This window comes from Tupaia chinensis, unplaced genomic scaffold (genome assembly GCF_000334495.1).
Source record: "Tupaia chinensis unplaced genomic scaffold, TupChi_1.0 Scaffold000355_1, whole genome shotgun sequence".
NCBI lineage: Eukaryota > Metazoa > Chordata > Mammalia > Scandentia > Tupaiidae > Tupaia > Tupaia belangeri.
The window spans coordinates 10,483,473-10,493,188 of NW_006159850.1; the positions used below are offsets into that span (position 1 = coordinate 10,483,473).

At 45.0% G+C, this 9,716-nt stretch overlaps 1 protein-coding gene across 1 annotated transcript in view; it reads right to left on the reverse strand.

The window, feature by feature from the left end:
- The window catches only part of NUDT7 (nudix hydrolase 7), an 11,082-nt gene continuing 1,366 nt past the window's right edge, over nucleotides 1–9,716 (reverse strand). The window contains exons 2-4 of the mRNA XM_006152603.3: nucleotides 8,471–8,624; nucleotides 4,345–4,503; nucleotides 1–512 (exon numbers count right to left, since the gene is read on the reverse strand). Coding sequence (XP_006152665.1) covers nucleotides 150–512; nucleotides 4,345–4,503; nucleotides 8,471–8,624 — 676 coding nt within the window. The 3' untranslated portion in view covers nucleotides 1–149. The remainder of the gene's footprint in view (nucleotides 513–4,344; nucleotides 4,504–8,470; nucleotides 8,625–9,716) is intronic.

Below are 9,716 nucleotides of genomic sequence, written 5' to 3' on the forward strand. Positions count from 1 at the left end.
TAGAAAAAGCAAGATTTTTTTTTTTTAACCTTCACATTGCAGGAAAAATATTCACACTGTCAAATTCCTGCAGCTGGTATTATTGTTGTTCTGTGGGTAAGCACAAGCAAACATCCCTTGGACAATTCTCTGGATGTGGGTCTCAAAAATCATAACTTGCTTGCTGTATGTTTATGAAAAAAAAACTCTTCACAGGATGAAATTAGATCATCGAGATTAAGTTCAATGTCAAAGGTGGGTTTTTTTCCTAAAACAATTAAGGCAACCAGTATAGCAAAGTTCGCAGTCATTCCCTTGATTAGGTAAGTCATACCGCCTTTAGGATTTGTGTACTCGAAGCAATGGACGATGTAAGGATGGCCAGAGTACACGAAGTGCCTCCGGAAGTAGACATCTGGACATAGGAAGTAATCCAAAGGTACCAGGAACACATCTTTAACTTCGCTGGGATTGGGCTGGGCCTGGAAGTTCTGGTCTATAAATCCTACCACAGGAGTTACTAACGTAGAGCTCTGAAAGCAGAAAACAAAATATGCAAGTTCACGAGTGAAGTGATGTTATTTCAAATGCTAAAATCCTGCTACTTTTATTTTTTTTTAGTTTTGCTATAGGTTGCGTGCGCTCGCAGGAGAGTGAGAGATGGAAAGTGAGAAATCACCTCCCAAGGGGGATGGCCACACTTCAATCCCTTTTCCTCCATTCTCCTCTCAGGATTTTGGGCACACACGCAGCTGGTGTGATTTTCAAACCACTGGATCTGGGACTCAAACCATGAAGTTGACCATGTGAGATCTAGCTGCCTTAATTTCCACACCATCTGCCGCCCCCAAATCCTGCTACTTTTATGTTAAACTAAGAAAAAACACGGGGCTGGCTGGTGGCATGGTGGTTAGGGCACTGGACTTCTACATGGCTATTATTATTTTTTTAATAAATAGTAATAAGTGAAATAAAAATTATTCAAAAAAAAAAAAAAAAAACACATACACCAAAGCAGTCAGTTTCAAAAAGTGGGTGGTTGAGAGGTAAGAAATAAACTGATTTCCCCGGTGAAATGGGGGTAGCATCTGCCCCACCTGTGGTAGTACCTGTGAGATGACTCTGGAAACTTTTGCTTTTGTATTTCATAGTGTGGAATGGCGACTTGACCATCCCGTAAACACGTGGTCCCTTGACCCAGCAATTGCGTTTACATGACTATACCTGTACTGTACATTCCTCCCAGCAAGAAAAAAACGTAAGCCTCACCCATCACTTGCAACAACCCCAAACTCTGAAGTTATTACTCTTCCTGATGGGTGTATTCTTATAAAGGGATACTATGCAGTCTTTCCAAAGAGCATGATACCGTTCTCTCTCAGAATAGGCAAGAATGTACTATCTTATCAACAGGAAAGTGATATAATATTAATTGTGACATATTCCCATGTATGAGAAAATTATTTATGTAGATATATAATTACATACAAATGATTTCCCATAACATGTATGTTTATATTATATGGAGAGGGGTGAATTTCTATTTACAACCATGAAGGCTTGCAATTTTCTTTTTTTTAGAGGTTTTTGCTATAGAGCACATGCATTTACTGGAGAGACAGAAAAAAAAGCAAGAAATCATCCCCAAGGAAGGATGGTCATGTCTGTCTCTTCTGCTCCATTCTCCTCTAGGGATCTTGGGCATGCACACACATGTGCCTAGCGTGAGTTTCAAGCCACCTAGTCCAGAACTCGAGCCTCAGTCAGCCATGTGGGAGCCCAATGCCTTAACCACTATGCTATCTTCTGGCCCCAAGGCTTTCAAATGAATATGCATTATTTTACTGGGAATCTTGACAGAGAGGCCTGGGACTCAGTGTAGGTGGAGGTGATAAGAGTTGCAAGGCCTTAAATTAGAAGTGAGAAGAAGCTGGAGTTCCTGAAGCAACCAAGAGAAAGTGAGTGGGAAAAGCCAGAGACAGTTACACTGTGAGGAAGGACCTGTAGGCCTATAGAAAAGTCTCCAAGGAGGGACAGAGAAAGTGTGTTTAAGGACAGAGACGTCTCAGACCATTAACTGAATTAATGGTGAAAGTCAACTTTTGGATCAGAAAGGGACAGTGGAAACACATGCCTTGGACATCTTTAGGAAATCCAGTGTTGTGTCTTGTCCTGTCGGCAACTCACTACGTGCTCGTGCTGTGTAAATGCCCAGTGTCTGAGGGCTAGAGTGCCCCAGAGGCCACCACCCCTGGGATAGGGATTCAGCTGCAAGTGATTTCTTAAGCAAGTGCTCCCCAGATAAACCAGTAAAGGGGCAGCAGGGAAAGCATGATGGGAGAGGAAGAAGGCAGGCAGGAGTGCGGCAGGAGGTCTGGAGTGCACATGACTCCTCAACCTGACCCAAGTGGCGACAAGGCAGCTGAGCTATCATGCTTCTCGGTGCCAGGTGGGAAATTTGCAGGCACTTCTGGCAGTCTGTGCAGGATGGCTGGCAAGGTGGCTCAGCGGCCGAAGGCCTTAGCCCTTGGAGAAACCTATGACTGTGAGTAAGCAGGAACACTGACCCGGTATGAGAGATGTACGAAGAGGTCTGGACAGACCCCCAACACTGTATGCTCATGACATATTCCAGGTAACTACTGCCGTTAGGGACCACAGTCTCTGGGCACCTGCTCCAGTACCCTGCACCCTCTCTGTGATTCCTCACAAGATTCTGTCCCCCTAAGAAACTTGCACAACTAAGATTAGAAACATGGAAGAAACTTGCCAAGCTCACATCTAGCTAATCCTTGGCAGAAACTGGATTCAACCACAGGCCATGCAAATGCTCCTGAACATGATGTCCTAGAGAGACATAAATGTCACCATGTCTCAAAGAGAATGGTGCCCCAGCCCTGTGCATGGTGTAGGTGCTGCTGTGGGCCATTCTAGCCACATCCCAAATTTAATCATCTCCCAGGGCTAAGTAAGGAGTGTATTCTTATCCTAATAGCAAAGACCAAATCACTGGACAAGTGCTCAGATATGTGACTTAGCATGGCCGGTTCCTGTCCCTAAACTAGCAGGCTGGAGTCTGAGGAACTCACTGGGAAAGATATCAAAGCTTCTCAGGGAGGGACCAGCAGTTAGCATAATGGCTATGTCGCTAGACTCCCACGTAGTCAACCATGGTTCGTGTTCTGGACCCGGAGGCTTAAACTCATGCCAGGTGCATGTGCGTGCGTGCCCAAGATCCTGACAGGAGAATGGAGGAGAAGGAATTGTGGCATGGTCATCCCCCTGGGGGGTGATTTCTCACTTTCTGTCTCTCTGTCTCTATGGCAGGCGCACACACCCTACAGCTAAAACCTCTCAAAAAAAAAAGGAAAAGTATTGATTATTATAACCTATTAATTACACTATAGATAATTCCAAATTTGAAATCAACAACATCTGTAGAATGAGGAGCCAATTATTTGCCACCTGGAAGAGACTAAATAATAGAGATTCAAAGGTATAACATAGCTGATGAAAGATTTTGGTTGCACCCTCATGCCATGAACAATTCCTTTTTTGTCTGGATTCCCATGTGTTCCCACCAGATTCTGTTACAGGTAGTCAGATATGAGCAGAAAGTCCCAAGAAAGAGGGGGAAGGACATCTACCTCATCAATCACTGTTACTAGGGATTGCTGCTAGACCCCCTGATGGCAAGAAATACGTTATCAAGTCTGATTGCTTAAACTGTCATTAAAGGACCTGGAGAAGGTAAATATCTTCCCACTTGCATCCTCCTAGGTATTTGGCCAGTATCTTACCTCCCACTGGAGGCACTAGATAATTATGGGCAAAAAAATCATCACTATGTTCATACATGGTCGACCTTCAAAGTCCACACTGGACATGCATATGGCATCTTCCAACTTTAAAATAAAGATCCCCAGAGCCAGCAGGAAAGAAAGAAAAAGAAAAAAAGAAAAAGAAAAAAGAAAAAAAAGCTTCTCAGGGAGATGCCAGCTTAAAACTGGATGTTTCTGATGGGAAGGTGGGCAAATTCAACATGATTAGTATGGAGAACTAAGAGTGGGCTTTGGAAACTGGTGGACAATGCAGCGCCTTTGGACACATGGTTTCTAAAGACACAGGTATCTGCTTCCTTTTGAACAAAAAGAAAAAACACTAATGGAGTAAAGTCCTTTTACTTCTAGATAAGAACAAAGAGCTTAGAGAGGAAAAGGACTTACGGTCTTAGCTCAGGGCAAAGTCCATATAAGAACCCGGTCTGTTGACCCTGTGTTCAGCACTCCAGGGTTGTGTTTAAACAAACAAGGGGCACAGTTTGTGGATCCACTGGTGCTCACAAGCATCTAGGACAACCCTTACCTCATATAAATATGGTACCAGGCGGCAGACAACCTCCACCTGATGAGGATGAAGTCCTACTTCTTCCTGGGCTTCCCGGAGAGCCGTGGCTATGTCATCCGCATCGGTAGGTTCACACTTCCCTCCAGGGAAGCAAACTTCTCCAGGGGCCTTTCTTAGCTGGAGAGTAAAAGAACAAGCAATCATGTGAGATCCCAATTTTGGAAACTTTCACCCATTCAGCACATTCTGTAAACTTCTGTTTTGTGCCAGAGATCATTCCTGTCCTGGCAGCAGTAAGTGGTGAACAAGAACCACCAACCCCTAAAAAAGGTTTTCACATGAACACTTTTTTTTCTTTTTTCTTTTTCTTTTCTTTTCTTTTTTTTTTTTTTTGGAGAGGTTTTTTTCTATAGGCGCATGTGCTCGCCAGAATAACAGAGAAACAGAGAGATAGAAAGAGAGAAATCACCCCTCAGGGGGGATGGCCATGCCACAATCCCTTCGCCTCCATTCTCCTCTCAGGATCTTGGGCACGCACGCACATGCACCTGGGGTGAGTTTAAGCCACCGGGTCCAGGAATCGAACTGTGGTCGACTACATGGGAGTCCAGCGACATAGCCATTACGCCAACTGCTGGTCCCTCCTTCACATGAACACTTCTAAAAACCTAATTAGAGAATTTCCCTTACTCCTAATTTTTCTCTTCTTGTCCCCAAATGATACTATACATGCACAAACAGATTGACATTCATTGAGGGAGAAAAATAGCTGAAAGAAAGAGTAATGTAAAGGGTAATATTATCAACAGGTAATCTTGTTGAGAGCTTCCCGTATTCTGGTCGTACTGTTTCTCAAGGGTTTTTTTCCATCTTGTTCTCAGGAAAGTTCTATAAATTACTTACTCCATAAGTTTTTTTTTCTTTTTCTTTTTAATTAGGTGAAATTCACATTACAAAAAAAACTAACCATTTTAAAGTGGATATTCAGTGATATTTCATATATTCACAGTGTGGTCTGACCATCCCTGCTATCTCGTTCCAAATCATGTCATCACTCTAAGGGAATCCCATACACAGACAGTGGTTCCCCACTGATCTCTGCCCTCCCTGTCACCGTGCCCACCTTCTGTTTCTGTGGATTTATGTAGTCTTGATATTTTGTGGACATGGAGTTATAGGATGCGTGGCTTTTGTTTCTGGATTCTTTCACTTAGCATAATGTTTGGGGGTTCTTCCAGATGTAGCATGCATCTGTACTTTGCTCTTTTCATGGCTGACAGCATCCCACTGTCTGCGCATGTGACAGTTGGCATGACTATCCATTTGGCGATGGGCATGTAAACTGCTATGGGCACTGTTTGCCATGAGATCTCAGGCTCAAAGACATTCAGAACCCGACCAGGCTCACACAAGGACAGGGAGTATAAAGCAGTGTTTCATTCTAGAGCCTGTGTCCTTCCTGCGCTCAGCACGTACTTACTGAGACACTAAAACTCAGACCATATGGGCACAAGGGCCCTAGCAGTGACCTGTGTTGGCATCTGTGTTTCTTTGCACACGTATGTAGGGAACAGTGGTCCCCTTCCCTGTGTGGCCCCTTCCTGCCCATGTCCTTGATTCCATTTCTTCCTAAATGTAGGAGAAACTGGTTGTATCAGCCTAAATGGTTCTCCTTTTCTTTATTTTTGTCTAAAATGATGTCTCTCCTATCTTGGGTGGTGATGGGGGACACTCTTCTCTCCACTCCTCTCTCTTCTTCAGGACCAAACTTCTCACCAACTTCTTTTATGCCCACTCCAGCACAGCGGCCACTATCCTTTTCTACCGAACTGTCAAGGAGACCTCAGGCCCAGCAAGACTCCTAGCTCTGCCTCTTCCCACTGTTCACAAGGCAGGTAATAGCAGTGTACGCTTCCAGAGTTATGAAGACGGTAGCTGTGTGTGCTAAGGCTGAAGCACGTGGGACATTTCTGGCTCATGTGAAATGTTTAATAACGAAAACTCGTAAGGCCAGTTCTTGTTGTTTAGAAGCTGCATTAATAGGTCCCTGGGCTAGCCCCATAGCACAGTGGGTCAGCTCTGTGCTTAGGGAGTTGAATCCCACATGGCCGACCACAGTTTGACTCCTGGCCCCAGCAACTTGGAAAACACTTCTGGACTGTGTGTGTGCATGCTCTAAACCCTGATGGGAAGGACAAACAGAGGAGAAAGGACTCCTGTTCCTACCACCTTGAACACTCAACACCCACCCAAAGTGGCCACACCCTATTGCGGAGGGAGGCTCTCTCTTGGTCCTTCAGATGAGCACACACGCCCTCTGGCAATTAGAAAAAAGAGATCATGTTAGTAGTTTTAGCACTTGGGCTGACACATCTGTGGAAGGACAAGCTAGATACATGTTATGCTCTGATGTTTGGGTACCGTAACATTCATATATTGAAATCCTCATCCACAACGTAATGGTGGGGCCTTTGGGAGGTGGCTAGGTCATGGGGACAGAGCCCTCATGATTAATGTCCTTAGAAAAGAGATCCCGAGACCCCTCGTCCCTTCTGCCCTGAGGACATAATGAAGTAAGAAGGTGAATCCACAGCAGACACTGTGTCTGCCACACCTTGGGCTTGGTCTCCCGGCCACTAGACTGTGCAAAGTAAATCTCTGAGGCTTATGGGCCACTTGGTCCATGGTATTTGTTATAGCAACTTGAAGGAACTAAGACGGTGCCGTTATAAACTTTTCAGCATTTACAGTTGAAAGCCCCATTTGGGGCTGAAGAACAAAATACACCGTCAAGTTCCTGTCTGCTGACAAAATCAGGAACACTGCAGGAAGTGGCACGAAGCGTAAATCCTTACACATCTTCATATCAGTTATAGCTACGAGGGCAGGTGAAGACAAAGCGCCGGACATGTTTCTGTCCTCTCCAACACTCACCACCCGCCAAAACTGCATCTCACAAAATTCAGCCAAAGACAGAGCCGACATCACTTCACCCACTGAAAAAGTACTTCACTGTTAGCCAGTCGGACTCCAAACCAGCCAGTGACAGAGATCCGGGGAAATTATGGAGGCATCAGGCTTGACAGAAATGCAAATCTGATTTAAGGACTATTTTAAATGTATTCTGAATGCTTTTCAAAAAGATCTCATAGCTCACCAATTCAATTAAAGTTGCCTTATATACCCGTTCCAATGACTGACCATGTGGGATTAGTGAAAACTCTACTCTTAAGAAAATGTTACATTGTTTGGAAGAAAATAGACACACTTCTAAAATGGACTCCTCCAACACTAACAGTAGCAAAAAGGACCCTAACTAAGCTAACTAAGCACAGCAGCTTTCCATCTTTATTTTTTAAAATAGTGTAAACTTCTTATTAAATAAAACCTTATGAAAATTCTACGCAGAAGCTGAATAAGGATGCAGCCTTCTTTTCTAAAATATTAAGCTGCATTTTGTTCTTGAATTTTCTCGGGCCTATCTCAAGCCCCAGAGAGCATGACGCAGAGAGGGGAGCAGGGAAAAGGGGGGAAGGGAAAGAAGTGGAGTGAGGAGAGGAGGGTAGAGCCACCCAGAGCAGCTGAGCCCTGAAAGCCACCGGGATGTCGGCTGTGAAGGGTTGCAGGTCTGTGCCAGGCAACCACGGGGTTACCCTGTTGGGCACCAGGGCTCTCATGCCCTGAGAAGAGTCCCTTACCCAAGGCAGGCCCTGACAAGGAGAGAGTGAGAACCTACGGGACACCGAGCATCATGGAGCACTGAAGGCATACCAGTGGTGGGACCCAACAGCGCACGAGGGTCTTGGACTCTCAGAACAGCCCTACACGTTGTGGCGTGGCCACCCCCTGGGGAGTGATCTCTTACTTTCTCTGTCTCTCTCCAGTGAGTGCATGTGCCCGATTGCAGAAAATCTCTTAAAAACAAACAAACAAAAAACACTTGCTAGCTAAATTCCTTAATTTTCTTTCCAAAATCTCCCCTCCCCACAAAACCATGTTATCCTATGACTTCCTGTACCCCTCCCACATCACAGTTTTGGAAATCCTCTGGAGACCTGTGCTGTAAAATGGGTGTGAGTGACAACACGTCATGGTGTTCCAAAGGTCCTGAAATTCCATGGCAGGAGCCACTTTATCCACCTACCTTCTCTGACCGGAGAGTAAACAATAGATGGAGTTTTCCTTCTTTAACCAACAACGGAACCAGGACGGAGTATTTGTTAGGCAACAAATGGGAATATTTGGTCCCAACATCGTACTTTTCCAGGCGAGCTCTAGCAGTATCTACCACACTGTTTCTGAAATGGAAACAAACCAAACATCTCAGCAACTGGAGTGGTGGTGAAAAGCTCTGAGTCCTGCCTGTTCTCCTTTGCTGTGTATCTTTTTCTTTAAGTTCATGGATTTCTTTCATGAGCAGTAGAGAGAGAGAGAGAAAACCCCCTGCAGGGCCCTGAGGCTATGATACACACCCCTCTCCAGCAGCTCTGGGTTCTGGGCATTGCATGCCTGGTATACTCAGGTGGCCTTTGGAACTGGAACCTTCCCGTGTGGGCTGGCTTCTGAGAGCATGGTGTTTTACTGTTGTCCCATTGTGTGGCCCCTGTTGTGTACCCTGAGGTGTACCATTTCTGTGAGCCTATTTTTTTTTTTTTAATAAATAGCATGGCAGAAATAGTAATGCCTCCATTGCGTGGTTGTTGGCAACACTTAACAAGGAAGAAAGAACCCTGCTCAGTACTGTTCAGTACATAGATCCACGGTGAAACATAAATGAAACGTAAAGTAAAACACTGCTGAGACAGCCAACAAAAAGTTAGACCTGGCTCTTCCGCCCTGTTTCAAACCCTATGTCTTCACTTTATAACAGGGTCCCCAAACTTTACATCAACAAAATCGCCTGGAGGGCTGGGGACAACAAAGCTGGTGGGCCTCCAGGATTATAACTCAGTAACTTTGGGGTGAAGACTGAGAACTGGCATTCATCTTCAAACCCCTGGGGGGATACTTCTGATACTGTAAATCAGGGAACACGTATTGAAAACCATGACCCGACGGCCACGTATGTCCACTTACCACTGCCCTTTGCACTTTGCATGTGGATTTATTATGGTCCTTCTGACAAATGAATTTCATCGCTGGTTTGTGTTTATGAAGGCTGATTAGTGTTTCCCAACACTCAGATCCACCCAGAATCTCAGAACGTGACATGAGCCACAAATAGGATCTTTGCAGATGTGATGACTAAGGGTCTTGGGATGGAATCACCCTGGGTTTAGAATGTACCCTAAATCCAGTGACTGGGGTCCTTGTAAGAGGACAGGACACAGGGAGATGCTCACAGGGCACCATGCGAGGGTGCAGGGAGATCGGAGCCATGTTGCCACAAG